Here is a 20,872-nt window from a genome sequence, read left to right as displayed (position 1 = left end):
TGACTGATATGATTGAACAAAAATACATGAAGACAACCGGCGGATGTACTTGTGAAAGTGCTACATCCGATTCTGCTATGCTGATAGTGTCATACGTATATATCATCTTGATTGGTGTATTAGTTAGAAACAACTGCTGCCGTGCTTTCAGTATCTTCAGATCTGCATATTGATCTCCAGGGCAGGGGGGAAAGGATACCAAAACATTTTTTTATGTGACTTAAAAGTTGTATTCTGTATTTGAAACGTTTTTCATTCTGCATGCAGACTAGCACCGTCACAATTTTTGATGACATATAAATGGAGTCAGAGCACAAATTATATAATGTAAATTGTCTGCATTTGCATTTATATGTTTATATGACAATTTGCATTTATATGTTTATATGACAATGGCAATTATCTATTGTACCTTGCTGTGAGGCTTTGCTGTGCAATATTGAAAGAAATGTGTCAGTGTTACAGTAGGTATATAAACATCACTATCTAGGGGGAAAATGTTATCATAGTGTTCTGTAGAAAAAAAATGAAAAGCACAATAATATGCATTGATACCCAGCAAATGATACAGTCATGATATTCTAATCCTGTTTTCTTCCCAATAATTATGCAAATTTCTTTATGATAAAATAAAGACAAAACTAATACAATAGTATCTAAATGCTGCTGATCCAATAGCATTATTAATGACATCTTAGTTCTTGGGAGCTTTGTAAGCGGGACCATGGAAATTGTATGCTTATTTTTTGACTAAAGAAATAGTTACCATAAATGTAGGCACCTGACTGTACTGTCTCATATCTTCTTTCATCATACCATGTCAAGAGAGAGGCAAAAAACAAAACTTCCAGACAGGTATCAGAAATTAATAAGTACAGAATTTATCATCTCATAATATATAAAATGTTGGTTGCCTGTAAATATGCTCATACACACTTTAAAATTAATATTTCTTAAATATTATTTGTCAGTCTTACTGTATATATTAAAAGGTAAAGGTTTCCCTTGACGTAAAGTCCAGTCGTGTCCGACTCTAGGGGGCGGTGCTCATCTCCGTTTCAAAGCCTTGGAGCCGGCGTTGTCATAGACACTTCCGGGTCATGTGGCCAGTATGACTCACGGAACGCCGTTACCTTCCCGCCGAAGCGGTACCAATTAATCTACTCACATTTGCATGTTTTCGAACTGCTTGGTGTGCAGAAGCTGGGACGAGCAATGGGAGCTCACCCCGCCGCGCGGTTTCGAACCGCCGACCTTCCGATCGACAGCTCAGCGGTTTAACCCGCAGCGCCACCGCGGTATATATTAGGAGTGGATTAAAACTGAATTAAAATTAGATTGGATAAAACTGAAAACAGATTTCAGTGCATTGGATTTCATCTATTTCAAATTTTCTGATTGTAGACATTAAAAACTTTATCTAGATTTCATTTTCAGTGTTCATCAATCATAGTTATAGCCAAGTTTTGGTAGTGAACATGATCTTAGCAAATAAATAATGGCATACCAGAATATTGCTTCTAGTTGATACAGAATCTTACTAGGTAGGGTAGTTATTTTCGTATATCAAAAAAGCCTGCTGTTGCCTAAATACGACATTTCAATATGTTGTTTGGGGGACGAAACTGCAACTGTGTACCACATTTCAGCTTGTTTCATGTTTTTTTAAATCAAACAATTATTTTCCCAACTTGAATTAGAGTTTTATTTATTTAATCAGTTTAAATGGCTGCCCAAGTCACAAAATATGCCCCTGGGCAGCTAATGTTGGATGTAAAGAGATAAACAAATAACGAAAACAAAATTAAAAACAATAATCATCTGAGGACAACCATAATCATTATCCTAAATCATTACATATGTGCTTATGTAACACCCTGGTCCAATGCCTGCGGGAAGAGCCAGATTTTCAAGACTTTGTAGAAGGCTATCTGAATTTGGGGGTGGGGAGGGGAGATGGGAGCAGTTATGCTGTTCCATAGGACAGGCGCCATGACAGACAGTGCCTCCTGGGTCCCATCAGGTAGCACTGTTCTACAGAGAGGACCATACCCCACACTGTCAGATCTTGTGGGATGGGCAGAAATGATTGAAGACAGGCACTCCCACATATAACCTGTTCCTTGAAGGGCATTATAGATAGTAACCAGTATCCTGAATTGCTCCTAGAAACCTACTGGGAACCAGTGTAACTCATAAAGTAGTAGTGTTACATGGGCATACCATGGTGCTCCCACAACTATCTACATCACTGCATTCTAGACTAGTTGCTGCTTCTGAGTGGTCTTCAGGAACAACCCCATGTAGAACATGAATGATCATGAGCAGGGCTCCCAATTCTGGAATGGACATAATTGGTGCACAAGATGGATTTGTGCAAAGGTCCTCTTTGTGATAACTGCCACTTTTCAAGCAGAAACCAAGGACCCACAAATTGTGCACCTACAGCCCCAATGTCCCAGTCCATTTCCTCAGGACCAACAGGCTGAAACTCTTCCCAGCTAACCCAGACAGCTCAAGGCGCAGTCAGCTACATAGGACCAGTTTCTTAACTCAGAATGGATCTGAGAGACTCTGTCTGATAAATGCCTTAAATTGTCCTCTCAACAGTCTTACTGATGTTCCTCTGGCCCCTCTTTAGCCCAGGTGGACTGGATCCCCTTGAACAGGGCCACCAGCCATCTATCTATTGACACAATAAGAGCAAAGAAATAATTTACCACAAGGTAGCAACAGCATTCTAGGTTGCTTCATCTTCCTTTGAAAACTGGGGAGCTTTCTGGAATCCACAGGCAAAGACAGGCTGCAAAGGTGCAAACTGATTCCAGGCCATTGTTGCTCTCTAAGCAGCAACTAAGGTCTCCGAGCCTTAGGAACAATTCAAAGTCCCCTCTGAACCTAACAGAGATGATTCAGCTCTTAAACTAATGGAAGCTAAACCAAAAGTACCCTATTCTTGAGGCTTTATTTATTCTAGCACTGGCCCTGGCTCATGTTTATTTATTTATTTATCAAATTTTTATCACCGCCCATCTCCCCCAGATGGGGGACCCTGGGCAGTTCACAATAAAAACAACTAAAAATTCCATAAAATCATAAATACAGCCATTAATCAATCAGAATAAAATGCAGTAAAATCCAAGCCATGGTGGATCTAATACAAACCATAAGGGCATAAAACTGGTCCACGCAGCACTAGGGAATCAGCCAGCCCCAAGAATGGCTCTTCCCCTCCTTATTCCAGGCAAGGCAGCAAAACCAGGTCTTCAGCTGTTTTCTGAAGTCCAGGAGGGAGGGGGCTAACCTCACTTCTGGGGGAAGGGTGTTCCAGAGGGCGGGGGCTGTTGCAGAGAAGACCCGCCTCATGGACCCCGCCAGATGGAGTTCTCTTGCAGACAGGGTCTGCAACATGCCCTGTCTGCACGATCGGGTGGGACGGGCTGATGTAATGGGGATAAGACAGTCCCTTAAGTAACCTGGACCCATGCCATGTAGGGCTTTAAAGGTGGTAACCAACACCTTGAATTGGACCCGGAAGCATACTGGCAACCAATGCGGCTCACGCAGTAGGGGTGTTACGTGTGCTGATCTTGCTTTCAGTCTAGTTTAAAACAGTCATTATATGGGGGAAATTATTTATTCAGAAATGTGTGGGCAAATAATTCTGTCTGGTCTGTAAATAAAAGGCAAAATAGCAGCACTGGATACATATTGTAAATATGGGGTGCCAAATTATAGTAGTTTGTACTTTTTGAATTTCAGTTTGCTATTTTTCTTCAACAGGGAATGCTGTTAAAGCGAAGTGGTAAATCATTAAATAAAGAATGGAAGAAGAAATATGTTACTCTTGGGGATGATGGTGTACTGACTTATCATCCAAGCTTACATGTAAGTATGCACGCATTCATGTTTATCTAAAGGTCAAGTTCTATAATCAGACTTAGGCTACAAAAGAACAATAACCCTACCCATAATAAAGAAAAAAAGAAAAGCCTAAATAATAAACATCCGTTGGTACTTTCACTGTAGAACTATAGAATTTATAATCAACTATATAATGTACCTTCTAAAAACTAGAAGAGATTAAGACTATGGAGCTAACTTGCATTACTTATTCCAGCTGGAAGATGCTTTTTTAGATTAAAGTGGTGGGATGGAGGTGGGTTTTGGAAAATTATTCCTCATAATTGGCACTCTAATTGTTTAATTTTACTGTTAATATCATGGTATAAGACAGTAATAACATATATCCTAATCAGTTGATTCTATAGTTCTTAGCATACACAAAAGACTATATGAAAGAAAGAATTATTTTGTTTACTTGAGGATTACAAGCCATCTATTTTTGTACTTTTTCTGTTTTTATAATGGTTTTATAACTTTTATTTGTAAGCTGCCCAGAGTCATTTTTATGGTGAGATAGGTGGTGTATAAATTTAATAACAAAATTAAAAAATCTATACAGGTAGTCCTCAACTTATGAACATTTGTTTAGCAATTGAAGTTATGACAGCGCTGAAAAAAGTGACTTGCAGTTGGTCCTCACATTTATGGCCATCGCAGCATCCCTGTGGTCTTGTGCTCAAAATTCAGGCACTTGGCAACCAGCATATATCTACAACGGTTGCAGCATCCCAGATCACATTATCGTGACCTTCTCAGCCAGCTTCCAACAAGCAAAGTCAATGGGGGAAGCCAGATTCGCTTAACAACCATGTGATTCACTTAACAACCATGGCAAAAAGTTGTAAAATTGAGTGTGACTCACTTAACTGACTCACTTCACAATGGAAGTTCCCGTCCTGATTGTGTTCATAAGTCAAGGACTGTCTATAAAACATAGCATGTATGCTCCAGAATCCTTCTCCACAGTATTAAATGAACAAGGATTATTCAAAAGTTTTTCTAAGTGACCTAGCATATATTATTACTCTGCTAGAACTATCAGTGTGGGCTTGGCTACAAGAAAAAACACAAATCATAGTTGTCAATCATAATATCTTGCAGAACAATAGCTCTAGTTATCTTTAAATAAGATTTTTTTCAGAGTACATTTATGAGAGCTCAAAATTACTGAGAATCACAAGTCGTCATAAAATAGGGGTGAATGCTGGCAGACAGAACCTGTCACAAAATGAAAAGGAGAGTTGCTAAGATTTTTTAAGATACAAAGTATCTTAGAGTTGCTAAGATTTTTTAAGATATAAAGTATCTTAGAGTTGCTAAGATTTTTTAAGATATAAAGTATCTTAGAGTTGCTAAGATTTTTTAAGATATAAAGTATCTTAGAGTTGCTAAGATTTTTTAAGATATAAAGTATCTTAGAGTTGCTAAGATTTTTTAAGATATAAAGTATCTTAAAAAATCTTAGGAACTCTCCTTTTCATTTTGTGACAGGTTCTGTCTGCCAGCATTCACCCCTATTTTATGACGACTTGTGGTTCTCAGTAATTTTGAGCTCTCATAAATGTACTCTGAAAAACTTATTTTTAATGAGGAGTTGCTTGCCAGGGTACCCCAAGAGATAAGAGAGGGACTCCTATTCTTTTCTCTTGGCTTGTGACTATGTAATTCTAAGCCCATCTACTCAAAGACATAACTTACTTTTGAACTAGTAGTAGTTCTGGAAATGTTAGTATGATTGCAGTTTGGCTTCAGTTGTCTTGTTTTATGTTGTTGCTGTTTTTGTGTGTGTGTTTTTTATGTTTCCCAGTTACTTTGAGTTTTTAATCTTACGTCAACCACCCAGAGTAATTGACATTTGTAATTTGGGTGGCTATATAATTAAATAAACTGTTTTATAATTTTGAAAGAGCAGTACTGGCTTCAGTGTTTGACAAATTCATCCATAAACCAGAATAATGCTTGCTATCACTATGCAATGTCTTGTTTCTTTGTTTGTTTGTTTCTTTATTTGATTTCTATAGCCGCCCATCTCAGCAAGTCTTGGCAGATGGAAATAAATATATCAATAAAAGTTGAATGATTTAATAACCCTTTGGATCTCAAAGTAACCATTTTGAAAAAAAAAAGAAAATTTACCAACACAATTGACCTAGATATTCTAACCTTCATACATCAAAATGTTTCAGGCTATCTCAGAATATCTCAACAAACACCATGGGTTTTTAACATATTACAATTGCAGGTACTAGTAAGCTGTCTTACATGTAACTTGCAACATGTAACATGTAACAACCACCCTGTCTTATCCTCCCTTCCCACCCTGCCTCATCCCAATTTAAATCCTGTGTCTCTTTAGTCACTCCATGAATCTGATAAAATGACCTATAGCTCAAAAAATGTATACCTTTCAATAAAATTGGTTAGTCTAAAAAGGTGGTACCAGACTACTTCTGATTTATGGCTATTATAGACTAACATGACTCGCCTCCTACAATTCATGCAATAATGTATGGGATTACAGTGCAGTAGATTTGCAATTAAACACAATTATAAAAAGATCTATGTACCTCTGCTTTTGTATGTCTGGTTCCCTTTTTTGGAAGCAGCATATAGCCATTCCTGTTTCTGTTCAGAATAGGTTCATTAGAATTTATTTTTAGATTATTGGATATAGTTTGCATCCTGAATACATTATGTAAAGGTGAATTGAATTCCAGGTGTTGTCTAACTGGTTTACAATAAACACAATAAGCCATGCATGGCCTCCAAAAGCCACTTCACATATTTTGTTTGCTGTAAGAGAAATGAGAATGTCAAACTGTTGGTTTGCAATCAGTAAAGTTAAGTACATATTCTGATCTCCACCAAAATCTGCTCTAGCACAGGCAGAGTCAGAGCCTAAGGGGCATATCCATATGCAACATCTCTTCTATTACAGGAAATCCTGAAACTACTGCAAGTAATAATAATAATAATAGTAATAATTTATAAAACTTGTATGCTGCCCAAAAGTATGTGTGTGGTGGGAGGGAAGCATCAAAGACCACTTGAAACAATATAAACAGTTCTAAATGAGCCAGTAAAATACAACATAACTTCATCATTCAAACAGCTGCAAACACACTAAAACCTTTTCAATTTAAAAGTTTGTGTCAAGTTTTTGGCTGCTCCAACTTCACAGAAACCAAGATTTTTCCAAGGAGGGTAAGGTTACAAAAATCTCAGCAACTGGATTGGATTTCTTCCTTTAGAAGGTTACAAAAATCTCGGCAACTGGATTGGATTTCTTCCTGTAGAATTGCATCAGCCAGCCCGCCCTCCATGCTAGATTTCCAGGAAAGGGAAAGGAAAGGGGAGGGGAAGGCTCTCTGCTAATTGTTCATAAGTCATATGCAGTTTGCTGAGAAAAAAACTGTTAATGGGCAAAGTCCTAACTTAAGCATGAAACCCAGATAGCAAACTCAGGCAGAAGTCCTGGAGACATCAACCTGGCTCAAGACAAGAGTTCAAAAGATGAAAAACACTTTGGGAAGATCCCCTACTGTAATGTCCTGAAGATGTTTTACAGTTCCCTCTGTCTGCAGACATAACAGAGAGTACTCTTGCAGCAGACTCCCTTAAGCATATATGCCATGTGAAAAATTCCAACCTCAAAACAGGAAGAACCACAGAGGGAATATAAAATCTTCCTCAACCTCTTCCCTGCTCTGTTGCACCCTAAAGTGGATAACACTATGCATTTATGGGTGTGGGATTATATTGAAGTTTAGGGCTTAGAATGTATAATAAGTTGGTATGTGGTATCAAAGCTAGCTAATTGCTGTTGTGCATTATTTCCTTACTTTGCTTTCTTGAAGTATATGGTATGATTCCTTTTGTGACGTTCTCACTAAAAAAAGATTTCAGCTCTTTTCAAAGGCAGCCCTATATAGAGTACCTCCCAATGACTTGTTCATATAAAATGGAGGCGAAAGCATCTTTTCCTCTGTAGGCTTACAGCTGATACTGTAAAAAGCAGTTACTGCCACTGATGCTTCTTACACATTAATTCATGAAGACTTTCAGTGAGTACAGTCCTATATTACTGCATCTTATGCACCACAAGCATTAATGGCAAACATTGGTCAAAAGCAGGAATAGACAATATCTTGTCTCCTGAAGGCCACATAAAGGCTAATGAAGAAGTTCAAGACCACATACCACACAGAATCTGAGGTACTCTGAAGCACATATGTGTGCACGCACCCAGAACTCCCCCATGGATACACAGACACTCATACTTCTGCCATATACACTGTTTAAAATCTAGCCATTTTTATTAGCAACAACAACTGGCTATTTTGAGTTCTCTGGGGACAGAGCAAACAATTTGACTTGCTTTCCACAAGCCAATGAAGAAAGTGAAGGAAGGCAAAATTGCTCAGGTTTTGCTGATGCCTCATCACCTGACTGGTGGTGCTACTGCTTCGATTCCTTTACCCCACATCCCATCAGCGGCCTGGTTGCTGCTCGCATCTTCTTTCTCTTCCTTGTATGTTTGTCTGCTAGCTGGTCATCAGAGTTTCCTCCTCAGCTTCACCGTCATTACCAGCAAGGGAAAATAGGTGCTGCTATCAGCTATCTAGTTTTGAGGCTGCAGCTACTCATGTGCCATTTAAAAAACTGTATTTCCCATTGGCCTCATTAGCAGTGAACTAAATCAGTCAGGCTTATTTTTCAGATACATAGTTTTTGAAATGGTGCATCTGTGGCTGTAGCCTGAACATTGGCTGACTGTAAAAGTGCTTTTCTCCCTTGGCTGGCTGTGGAGGAATAAGTATTTGGGAAGTTGCTTTCCCTTGCAACAAAAGAAGGCAAAAGGTAGTCCTATCCCTCGGATCAATAAACTGGGGAGAAAGGTACCTCTTGATGGGAAAGAATGCAAAGGGTCTGATGGTCTTATTTGTACCAATAGGCACTGTGCAGACACTCCCAAGTCTAATGGAATACTTGTGCCATATGTAATAGGTAGTATGTAAAAAAGTTTTGAAAGAATCTCATCCCAAATCTTGGGGACTTCTCATGCAAATGTGTAATTATTTTACTTACTTGAAATCTATGTGTCTTAGGACTCCTCTAGCTATAAGCAGTTGTTTTAAAGCTCCTACACTTGAATATGGTGGGTGGGCAACCCACCTCTGTAAGCCATCCACATTTGGAAAATCAAATTTCATTCATTAGGAGAGCTGCCAGAATGGAATATCTATTAAGAACAGAAGTTGTTGTTAGAATGTTAAGTAATGTGAAAATCAAAATGTAAAAGTATATTTTCATTACAACTGAATATTAATGAGGAAGAAAATGTGGCTGTTACAAAAATCTCTGTTCAATTAAGATACTTTTTGTGTAGTGTGTAGATGAATAAAGTGCAGCTTTCAAAAGTCCTATCAAAATGCTACCATTTTCTTTCTGTGCAGCTTCAGCCTCCATTTAATTGGTAGTTGATGTATCTATACAATAATTATTTTTTCCACCCAAGCAGCTTTCAGTGTACTTTCCCACTTTGGGGTGGGGGAGGCTGCTGGAATGTGAAAATCTGTAAAAAATTTCCTTGTGTTCTGCTAGTTCTGCATAGCTAAGTTGGCTGTGGAGCTGTTACTGCCATGCAGTAGCAGAATAATGAAATTGCTAAAAACATAAAAGCTTATCTAATTTTATTTCAAGAAAATTGTCTTTCTCTGCTTGGAAGTAGCTCGGAATATTTCTAAATTTAGACTGAACGTTTCGTTATGTGTTCTCGTGCAGGAGTGTGTAAGATATTGTGCAATATATTCAGCAGTATTTTATAGCTACTGTACATACTTTTGGCTAAGCTTCTAATACAATTGTAGATTTCCTATGGCCTTTCTTAGGAGGAGGTAATCTCTTTTTTTTTCAGGTGTGCCCATGGCCCCGGTGGAAACCAATCAAGGTGCGATTTATGTTCATTAAGTGCTTGTCAAAACTGAAAAATTTTCTAATCAACAGCAATCTAGCTGAAGCCTCCTCAATGGCTGGGAGTGTTGCCTCTGTAGTATCGGCTATTTGCCTGTTACAACTCTAGGCTAGAAATCTGCTGATTACATTAGGCTAAGCTGTGAAGTAAATGAACCGTATCTTATTTAGGTGCAACTAGCTTCAGTGTAGTCCTGCCCTGCAGGGCACTTTATAGCATTTTATAGTTTTAAAATTAGTGTAGCTTCCCATTTGCTGCAGGGTGCTGCATGTTATGCCTTTGAACTCCATAAGCAAAGGGAACAGGATCTTTGTCTTCCTACATTTTTTTCCTTCTGCATTTTAGCAGTTTTATTTTGCATCTTTTCCAGACGGTATTTTGCAATAAAAATGTCTGACTACCTTCTATACAAAAAAGTAGAGACATCAGCATTTGCCAGTCAGTGCACAGGGTTTTTTTTTGTCCTAAGCAATACTGTGCAGTTACCAATAAATAAGTTTTCAGTTTCTGTAGCTAGTTTCTCAATCTTACTAAACCTTTCTTAGTGAAAAGTTGCATTGTGAAAGAGATTGAGTAATACTACAGTTGTAATTTGGTAGGTATTGTCTGTATTAATTCAAAGTATCTGTTTAATATATTGGTTGGAAATAAAAATAGTCTCTTGTGCAAAAGTATTTCATATAGTTAATCTGACAGAACTACAACAAGCACATTTAACAAGAATTAAAAGTATATTTTATATATTCCTTTTAGTTATGCTGAAATATACGGCTAATTATCAGATTAATTAAAGATAAACAGTAATGTAACTTACATAGCTTGAGATAAAATAATGTTAAAGTGAAATAATACTTTGATTTCAGTTATGAGTAGTTAAAAGAATTAATTACAGTGACAGTATAGATCTCCTGTGAATCTGAGTCTATCTAGTATTGTGTGTGGGTGTGTGTCTGTGAGAGAGAGAAATACATTCTTATTGTTACAATGGGAGATGCTAGGAAGGTTATTAAGAGTTGTTAGTGTTATGACTGTATCTCATTTGAAAAGAATGAGGACTTCCATTATGCCAGCTAAGTGAAAATAGAGAAGATAGTTGTCTCTGTGTGATTTTTAAACTGTCCAGCAGGGCACAGTATGAAACAATACAAGGTTACATCTTCCCAAGCCAGAACTAGTTAGAAATCAAAAAAGCTATTATGCATTTCCCATGAGCATAAGAATTTATGCATATTTTCTGCCGTTTTTAACTGTTCAGCCTTGTATATTTGATGATATTAAGGCCTGATTCGGTACAGTCTTAGTTAATTGTGAGTAAAGTTCTATTAGATCAATAATTTAGCATTTGCAACCACTTTTAAAAATGGTTAAAGTAATAATAGGGAGCATATTACATTTAGTAAGTACTGGTATATTTTCTTCATACACAAATGGATTCTTAAGCTTTACAGACTTTATCTGTAAAGATGCTTACCTGTTTCATTTGGAAATAAATATTGCAAACTGTGTTCTATTATTTAAAAAAGCAAGGAACCAGGGCATCTACTCATGCATATTGCTATGTTTTATCCTTCTTTTCTTCTCCCTGATTCTGGTTAAAAGAAGTTTGCCTTTCCCTAAGTTTCATAGAGGGACATGCACATTAAATTATGGGGTTGTAGTTGGTTAACCCTCTCTGTTCATGAAAGTTTATCTGCTCCAGCAGATGTTTCAATCAATTAAAGGAATGAGAGGCTATTGTCAGAAATTGCCCACTTCTACTGGTTCCCCTGTAATCTTCCAGGCTATGCCAAGGACTGCAAAAGTATGGTACAAAGGTGAAGGAGAATTGGTTAAGGGCACTGCTTTCCATGAATGGCGAAAGACATCTGTTTATAACATATACAGTAGCACATAGTAAAGGATGCTCACCAGACACCATATGGATTTTCTGATATCGCTTGAGGACTCTAGAAGAACTCAGATTTTGCTAATTCTGATATCAACTGATCTGATCTGCAGTTCCCAAACTAATATGAATTAGAACCTCTATTCATCAGATTCTGCTCATTTCCAAAAAGTATAAAGGATTGAAAATACACCACTGGGCATTTTCAAAATGAATGTTTTAAATGAAATGGTCCCCAAATGTCTAGAGATGTATAGTTGGAGAGAACATATTCTTGCAGCTTTGTTTATTTGCAGGTATTTTTATACTACCCATGACTCCAAGCAGTTTACAATAACAGGATTTTAAAAAAATCATAAAACAGATAAATCGACACAATATATGTCAAAATACACACAGCAGCCCAGTTGTAAACTACACAGAAACCAATAACAATCAAGCCTTAATGGCTCTGTGGAAAGCAAGTAAGGAGGGTACTCAGAATATCTTTGTGGTATTCCAAAGCATGGGGACCATTACAAGGAAGGGTTGCCTCCAGGTCCATGTTCCTTGACTTCTCATAAGGACAGGCCCCGTAGCATCCTTTTCCTATATGCTTGCACAAGCTGTGCAAACTCAGCTTAGAATAGATAGTTCCTAAGATATCTGAAGATAAATCATGTAAGGCTTTATAGCTCAAAACCATTTGGATTTAGAAATCTACCAGGGACCACTGCAGTGACTGGAGAATAGGCGTCACTTTAAAATAGCGGTTCTATTTTACCCATTAAAATGGTGGCTAATACATGTTGCATCAACTGAAGTTTCCAGGTAATTTTCAAAGGGAGCTCCATATACAGCAAGTTACAGTAAGCTAATTGCTTAGTGATGAAAGCATGAGTTACTATCACTAGAGCTTCACAATCCCAGTAGGGTGCACTAGTCTCAACTAGGCAAAGTCTTCCCTGTCTACTGTTTCTACTTGCTCTCAAGCAGGTGCTGTAAGTCCAAAAAGATCCCCGTACCCCCAAATTGTGTATTTGCTCCTTCATTGCTAACCCCAGGGCTATTTCTAAGCCAAGATATTTCTAGACAAACAGCAGCCTCATCTAGCTGGGATTTATTTTGAGTTTGTTTTTACTCCTCCAGATCCTTTCAGCTTCCAAATGCCAGGGCAAGACTTCTATGGCATCTTCTGTTGTGTCAATATACAACCATGGAAAGGTCTAAAACAACCAAGAGAGGTGCAATCCCACCACTAAGGTCCTGTTGAAAGTCACCCACCTGAGTGACCTGTGCAGTTTTTGTCCCATGTCTGAGACTGAATCCAGATTGAAAAGGATCTAGTTAATTTGTTTCATCTAGGTAATCCATTTCATTTCTGCTAAGCCATGTGGAAATAAATGACCCAGCTAGACACAGTCTGGAAGATACTGCAAGGCACTATGATGTGCTGGGCAGAAGAGTGAAGGATCTGAGGGCACAGATGGTGCTTTCTTCATTTTCCTTTTAAAGGACATGGCCCAAAAATAGAGAGAAAAACACTGGGAGCAGACATCTGGCTATATAAATGATGCCAATGCAAATGGTTGGAATTCTTCACATATGGGTGCACATTTCCATGATGAACTCTTGGCAAGAGATGGGCTGCACTTCATGAGAGCTAAGAAGAATGTGTTTGGGAGACACCTTGCAAACCTGATCTAGAGAGCTATAAACTAAATTTTGTGGGTGTAGGAAGAGGACAGCCCAGAAAATTATGCAACATCAAGAACTGGGAAATGTATGCAGGATGTAGAGCAAGGAAAAGGCAAAGATCCAAAGATTCCAGTATCATTATTATTATTGAAATTTATAAAACCACCCAACTCTACAACAACCCCAAGTGGCTTATAATAAAAACAATCATGCTATATAATTAAAACAAAAATCTCCACCCAAATGCCATAAGAAAAGCAACTGTTAAAAGACAAACATGTAGAGTCTGTTCCCCCCAACTCAAGACCTAGGAAAACAGCCAGGTTTTCAAAGCTCTTTTGAACATGGCCAAGGCAGGGGCCTGTAGATGGAATCAGGAACGGCCTTGAAGGACAGGAGGAAGAGCTGTTACCGAGGCAATAATCAGACAAGTGGGACTTGAGCCCATTCCAAGAAAGTAGTTTGAGTAGATGTTTCAGGCCCATCCCTAGTTTACGCTAAGATAAAGTGAAGGAGGGGAGAAGCACATTCAGACATCTAAGATTCTGTTACTATAAAATAAAAGTAGTCTTAACCTATAAGGCATTGGATCTTAGTCTGGTCTACCTTATAGGGCTGACAGGGCCAGATGTATCTGGCATGGATGCTACTCCAGCAGACTGGTGTGGCAATAGAGAAGGCAGTCTTGCTAGGGCCATCAGGTGACACTGCTTAATTAATGGAACCTGGAGCATGACAAATCTGTCCAATCGTATGGGCTGAGCAGAAGCCATGGAAGAAGTGTCTTTTAGTTAATCAGACCCTATGTCATGAAGGACTTCATAGAGTCAACATATTCATAAATGACCTTAATGATACAATAGAAAATACAATGATCAAATTTTCAGAAGGAGAGAGAATAAACACCTTAGAGGATAGAGTCAAGATTCAGAAGGATCTTGGCAAACTGGAATAATGGGCAGAAACCAGGAAGATGAATTTCAATATGCACAAATGCAGTCCTTCAGTTGGTCCTTCATTCATTAAAGGCATGAGCATAGAATACTGGACAACCATAGATGCAGAAATATGAGTGTCTTGGTAGATCACAAGCTGAACATGAACCAACAATGTGATGCAGCTGCAAAACAAAAGTTTCAGTCCTAGGCTGCATCAAGAGAAGGATAGTACCAGATCAAGAGAAGCCATTGTTCCTTTGCATTGTCACACTACACTTAGAATGTTGTGTCCTGTTCTGTCAGGATACTGACAAAGTGGAACATGTCCAGAGGACAGCAACCAAGACAAATTAGAAGCCTGAAAGAAAAAAAAAACACCTTACAAATAATGGTTGGAGACCTTTGGTATGTTTACCCTGAAGAAGAGAAATCTGTGGGGAGACACGGTTGCTATTTTCAGGAATCTGAAGGGTATTTATTCATTTAGAAATTGGGTATAATTATTCAGTGTTATTCCAGAAAAGACTGAGAAAGTCAGCATGGTATAGTGGTTAAGATGCTGGACTAGGAGTGGGGAGACCTAGGTTCTAGCCCTCTCTTTAGGACAGAAACTAGCTGCATCAGTCACTCCATCTCAGCTCTAATCAGTCTCAGATTCTGTGACAAACCAGCTGATAGACAAAACCTTTTGTCCAACCATGTATTGATGGCTTTACTACAAGAACTAAGCAAGCAGTGCAAAAACAAGCAGACCCCACAAACATGGGACAAACACTGAGCAAAACAACATACCAAACCAGGACAGTAACAATGGATTTAAATTACAACAAAGTAGATTTTGGTTGAATTTCCTAATATTAAGCACTATTCTGCAGTAAAGAGACTAGCCTTGGGAGGTAATGGACTCTTCTTCATTAGTTATTAAACATGCCCATCTGTCAGGAATGCTGCACTGGGCAACAGATTCGACTAGATTTCATCCAAGATAACTTCTTCACCATTTTCTTGGTGGCCTTAACTTCAGACGAGTGTGTTTTAAGTGTTTAAAGAAAGTGTACTCTTTCTTTGGAATCCAAATTATATATTTTCCATAAGATTTGGTGGTGCATAGGTCTGATCCATTCTTTAATTTCAAAGGCTACCTCCTTTTTCATCAGACACAAATTTCTTCTTTTTTTCTCAAGCTTTTCATCAGCAAGAGAATTGTGATAGCAGGATGTTCACACTCTGCAGAATCTTCGAAGTCCAGAAATGTACTGTATTTGTCTCTTTTTAGGAAAAATCCAAATAAAAGTCTCCAAGGTGTTTATTTCCTTTTGGCAGAAGGATTGCTTGAATATGATGTAAAGGTTTTTTCTCTATAGCTATTTTATGTAATCCTAAATTTATAGTACTTAAACTGACTTTATATTTAACTGTTGCTCTTTAAAATAAGGCAGTTTGCAGAGTTTGTTTTTTAAAAAGAGAAATTTTAGTTTGTATTAGGATACTGGGATTATTTTATACTTGTGAAATGTGGATGTGCATATACTTTACAGTGATAATATGGAATGTGTATTTGAGGATAAATGGTTATTTGGAATGTTGTGTATGAGGGCTTGTCTTTTGTAAAGGAGAAATGGGCCCTTTTTGTTATCTTAAACTGGGTTGTTGGTTGTTTTTTTTTTAAACTTTGTTTATATTAGGATAGTGGGACCATTTCATGACATTTAAATGGGTTTATGTTATAGTTAAGAGGTGGGATGTGGAATGTTGGGTTTTATATATGTTAATTAATGTTAAAATCTTAGATTTGTCTTGATCTTTTGCTGGTAACTGGATTGAAGATGTTACTTATTTGGTTTGCCTATTGTTAAGAAATGGGTTATGGGATGAAGAGTTTTATGTTCATTAGCTAAGAGGAAGTAAAGAGATTATACTTGTTTATACATGCTAGGATGAGGGTAGGGAGTCAGTTTCTTGTGGGGGGAGGTTTTTTTTTCTTGAGAGATATTTGTGCATTTCTTCGCTTCCTTTTTTTCTAGTTTTTATTATCTTCTATAGTTTTACTCAAAACTTTTAATAAAATTATGTGGAAAAAAATAAAGCCTATTTAATGGCATAGAAGCCTAATTAAGTAAGTAAATAAAGAGGGGTATTAAGTATTGTAATTAAGCAATAATTCCTGCAGTCAGGAAATCAGAAGACGCTTAATCCTTGGGAGAAGAGCCATGACAAATCTCGATAAAATAGTTGAGCAGAGACATCACACTGACAACAAAGGCCCGCATAGTTAAAGCGATGGTGTTCCCCGTAGTAACATATGGCTGCGAGAGCTGGACCATAAGGAAGGCTGAGAGAAGGAAGATCAGTGCTTTTGAACTGTGGTGTTGGAGGAAAATTCTGAGAGTGCCTTGGACTGCAAGAAGATCAAACCAGTCCATCCTCCAGGAAATAAAGCCAGACTGCTCGCTTGAGGGAATGGTATTAAAGGCAAAACTGAAATACTTTGGCCACATAATGAGAAGACAGAACACCTTGGAGAAGATGCTGATGCTAGGAAGAGTGGAGGGCAAAAGGAAGAGGGGCCGACCAAGGGCAAGGTGGATGGATGATATTCTAGAGGTGACGGACTCGTCCCTGGGGGAGCTGGGGGTGTTGACAACCAACAGGAAGCTCTGGCATGGGCTGGTCCATGAAGTCACGAAGAGTCGGAAGCGACTAAACGAATAAACAACAACAAATTAAGCAATAACAGGAAGGCCACCACAGGTTCAAGGATCCTTGTATCGAGCTTCAGTAGTTTTTAAATAATTACAAATTGCAAAAGGAGAAATCAGAGTTACATCTGGCAGAAAATTATCTGCTTTTTTCAGAATTAATTCTTTGATTATGTGTGTCATAATGCTAAGGAAATTAATAATATATTTATGTGGCAGTATTTTTTAAAAAAACAGAAGACAAATTAAGGAGTTAGATGAATTCATTTTAAAAGATTGGGGCAAATATATTTAATTTCTGTACAGATTTTATTAAACTAATGACAGGAACTAAAGGATCTGAAATGATCAATATCGCTGAATAAGCAATATTTTCTTTTTAGAGAGGAGTAACAAACCTGACATGAATGCAAAATAAAAAACACCAAAAGCAGATAGAATAAATGTGCTTGTCCAGGAGTTAGCAATGAAGATTCAAATCATTTATTTATTTATTTATTTGATTTTTCTATCCCAACTTTATTATTTTTATAAATAACTCAAGGTGGGGAACATACCTAATACTCCTATTTTCCCCAGAACAGCCACCCTGTGAGGTGAGTTGGACTGGGAGACAGTGACTGGCCCAAGGTCACCCAGCTGGCTTTCATGCCTAAGTATGATCAAATACAAAGTAAAATGCAAAGTTGCAAGCAAAATCCATTTACAAAAGCAGAGGAAAATAGTGAATGTATGCTACCCCCCTACTTCTCTTTCTCTAGTATAGTACTGGGTCCTGGCACTGATCCTCTGCACCTGCTTTAGGAAGTCCATGTGCTGAGCTTCCTTTGCTTCTTGCAGGAAGACTACACCCTGCTATGGAAGCCCAGAATGCTCAGGCTGTGTGGTGCTAATTTTACTACAATTTTTATTTTATCTATTTATTCATGTATTTATTTTCTACCCCACCTTTATTATTTTTATAAGTAACTCAAGGTGGCGAACATACCGAATACTCCTTCCTCCTCCTATTTTCCCCACAACAACAACCCTGTGAGGTGGGTTGGACCGAGAGAGAGGGACTGGCCCAAGGTCACCTAGGTGGGACTCGAACTCTCAGTCTCCTGGCTTCTAGCTCATTGCCTTAACCACTAGACCAAACTGGCTCACCTTAACAGTGCAACCCTGTTGATGCTAACTTTGCTCAAATGTCCTGTTATGTTCATTGGAGCTGACTTCCTAGTAAGTATGTTTAAGATTGTAACTCTTTACAAAACTAAAGAATAAAAGTTGAAGTTGGTTTGGAACAGAAGTCCAATTGCTATCTTTTAGATTGCAGCTCTTAGAATCAATTTATTTCCTATATTTCACAATCAAATTTGGCAGCATATAATAAATGTAGAGATATGTATGAACATTCTGTATGAAAAAATAATTGCATGGTAGAAAAAACCCAAAGCATTGTGGAATCTGTATAATGGCATGAGCTATAAACCACTTCAACATATATGTGAAATGTTATCCTAGATGATGGGTTCTGTTAATCTGAAGTGGACAACTACATGCCTTTCAATGTGTCTATTCATTAGGCCTCCTGAGGAATATTTTATTTATTTTTTATTTTACTTATGAATGTATAAACTGCTTCAGTCAAGACTACTGTAAGTGGTATATAAAAGTAACAGTAGCAGCCAAGGCAGCAACAATGATAGCATAACTATAACAGAAATACAATACATAATTATGGTAAAATCTACCATACCTGTGACCTGACAGTTTGATTTCCAGAATCTGTCAGCTGGGCTAGGCCTATGTCCAAAAATAGTTCAATTGAAATGCCTCTGTGCTTCTGAGCTGTTACGCAACTTGAAAAGTGACTAAACCCTCTGTCCCAGGCACCTGCCTACACTTGCCCAACCTCACCCCTCCATGCTTTAAGGAGAGTGATTTATTTTTTTTCCCACTGACTGGTGATGCTCAGTTGGGAGAGAAATCAGAGCTGGGGAATCCATTAATACTTTCCTTAACTTGTTCTGCATTAAAACTGTAAGGACAGCGCTGCTGACTGTGTTTACTATTGAGATAGAATAGGGCTTGTGTGTTGGGGCTGTGTAATATGGACTAGAAGAATGCACATTAACACTAAATGAAGAATAAGAACCTTTGATTTTCCGTTTCCACAGTGTATGCTTCTAAGAATCTGCCAAGGAGCTAATAGAAAGGCTGCCCATAGGCCATTAGAACCGGGGAAGGGATTTGTAAGGAGGGACTTTCTCAAAAGGCTGCTTCTTATTACAGCAAGGAAAATTGGGGGGTCAGTGAGCACCTACAATGATTAAATATGACAGTATATAGGCAATAGCATATTAAGAGTAGCCAGTCAGGAACAGTTCTGGTTGATAAATGAGATGTCATTATCTTCAAAAGCTAATGTAGTCTTGCAACAGGATAAGACAGTTCTTTGTAGATGCAGAAGAGTACTTCCAAAAGATGTTAGCAATTATATGTGGGGCAAGCCGTTCCAGGGAGAGATTGGAAGCCTTCTGCCTTCTGATCCCCTAATCTCAACTCTTGTGCCAGATATCTAGATCACTGGATGCTTCAGCCTCAGGCTGATGCTGTGAATGCCATATATGTCTCCAATAAATCAAGCCACATTTGTGACAAAATTATGGACAAGAGGGCAGACTTGCATGCATTACCAAGGCCTGGATGAGGATGTAAGAGTACAGGTAGCCCTTACTTAATGACCAGTCGAAGTTGTTATGGCACTTCCAGCCATCGTGAAAAGTTGCACCACCACTCTGTGGTCACGTGACTGAATTTCAGGTGCTTGGCCACCAGCTTGCATTTACAACCAGTTGCTGAGCGCCCTGGGATCATGTGATTGCCATTTGCAATCTTCTCTGCCGGTTTCCCCAGAAAGTCAGTGGGGAAGCCAGCGGGGAAGGTTGCAAGCAGAGGGGCTGGAACTCTTTGGAGCTCCTGGAAGGGGGCAGGGTTGGCTTTGCACTGCAAAGAAAGGAAAAAAGGGGTGCTTTCGGCTCTTTTCTCTTCTTCACAGAGAAAGCACCCCACGCTCCTTATCTTTTGCGCTGCTTCTCCGCTCAGGGGCTGAGAATCCTGCTTGGATCTCAGCTCTCTCTCAGCTCTGGGGGCTGTTTCAAGAGGTCCCTGCTGAAGGATTCTCAGTCCCTGAGCGGAGAGGCAGCACAGTAAGGTAAGGAGCATGGGGGGCCTCTGGGGGAGTCGGTGGAATCCCTCGGCAGGGAGCTCTTGCAACAGTCCACAGAGACAAGAAGGAGATGGTGCATGGCCTGCGCTGGGCCTCCCAGGGTCTCCTCCCCCCCCAAGGCACCCTGTGCTCCTTACCTGGGACTCCATCCACTTAACGACCTGTGAGATCACTTAACAACCGCAACTGGGAGTGCTGATATTGCAGTCATTGTGCAAAGCAGTCACATGCTGTCTTACTTAACGACAGCTTCACTCATTGACCAAGATTCCGGTCCCAATTGTGGTATTAATTGAGGACTACCTGTGCTCCTCACTGAGATCTGTCCAAATGCATTCCGGTAGTTGACCTCAGAATAAGGTAGATAGAGTGCTTATTATATACTGGGAGATATCTATACTGTAGATGGTTGGGGGTGAGACTGGACTTAGAGGCATAAACTGGGGATGAAATTACTGCATGTATTTCCAGCTGCATAGTGACATCCCTTCTCAAGCTGTTTGACTTTATTGTGGGGGTGGTTATAGATTTCCCCTGCCAGTTGGTATTGTGGTAAGAAAAGACTTCAGAGTTGACTTC

The 20,872-nt window shown here is 38.7% G+C and overlaps 1 protein-coding gene across 2 annotated transcripts in view; it reads left to right on the top strand.

Annotated features, from left to right (window-relative positions):
- The window catches only part of AGAP1 (ArfGAP with GTPase domain, ankyrin repeat and PH domain 1), a 471,115-nt gene that overhangs the window by 249,102 nt on the left and 201,141 nt on the right, over positions 1–20,872 (top strand). For both annotated transcript variants that reach the window (XM_063317853.1, XM_063317854.1), the window contains exon 10: positions 3,784–3,888. In XM_063317853.1, the coding sequence (XP_063173923.1) occupies positions 3,784–3,888 (105 nt within the window). The remainder of the gene's footprint in view (positions 1–3,783; positions 3,889–20,872) is intronic.

This window comes from Candoia aspera, chromosome 1 (genome assembly GCF_035149785.1).
Source record: "Candoia aspera isolate rCanAsp1 chromosome 1, rCanAsp1.hap2, whole genome shotgun sequence".
In the NCBI taxonomy this organism is placed as follows: domain Eukaryota; kingdom Metazoa; phylum Chordata; class Lepidosauria; order Squamata; family Boidae; genus Candoia; species Candoia aspera.
This window is presented reverse-complemented; position numbering and strand designations above follow the sequence as displayed.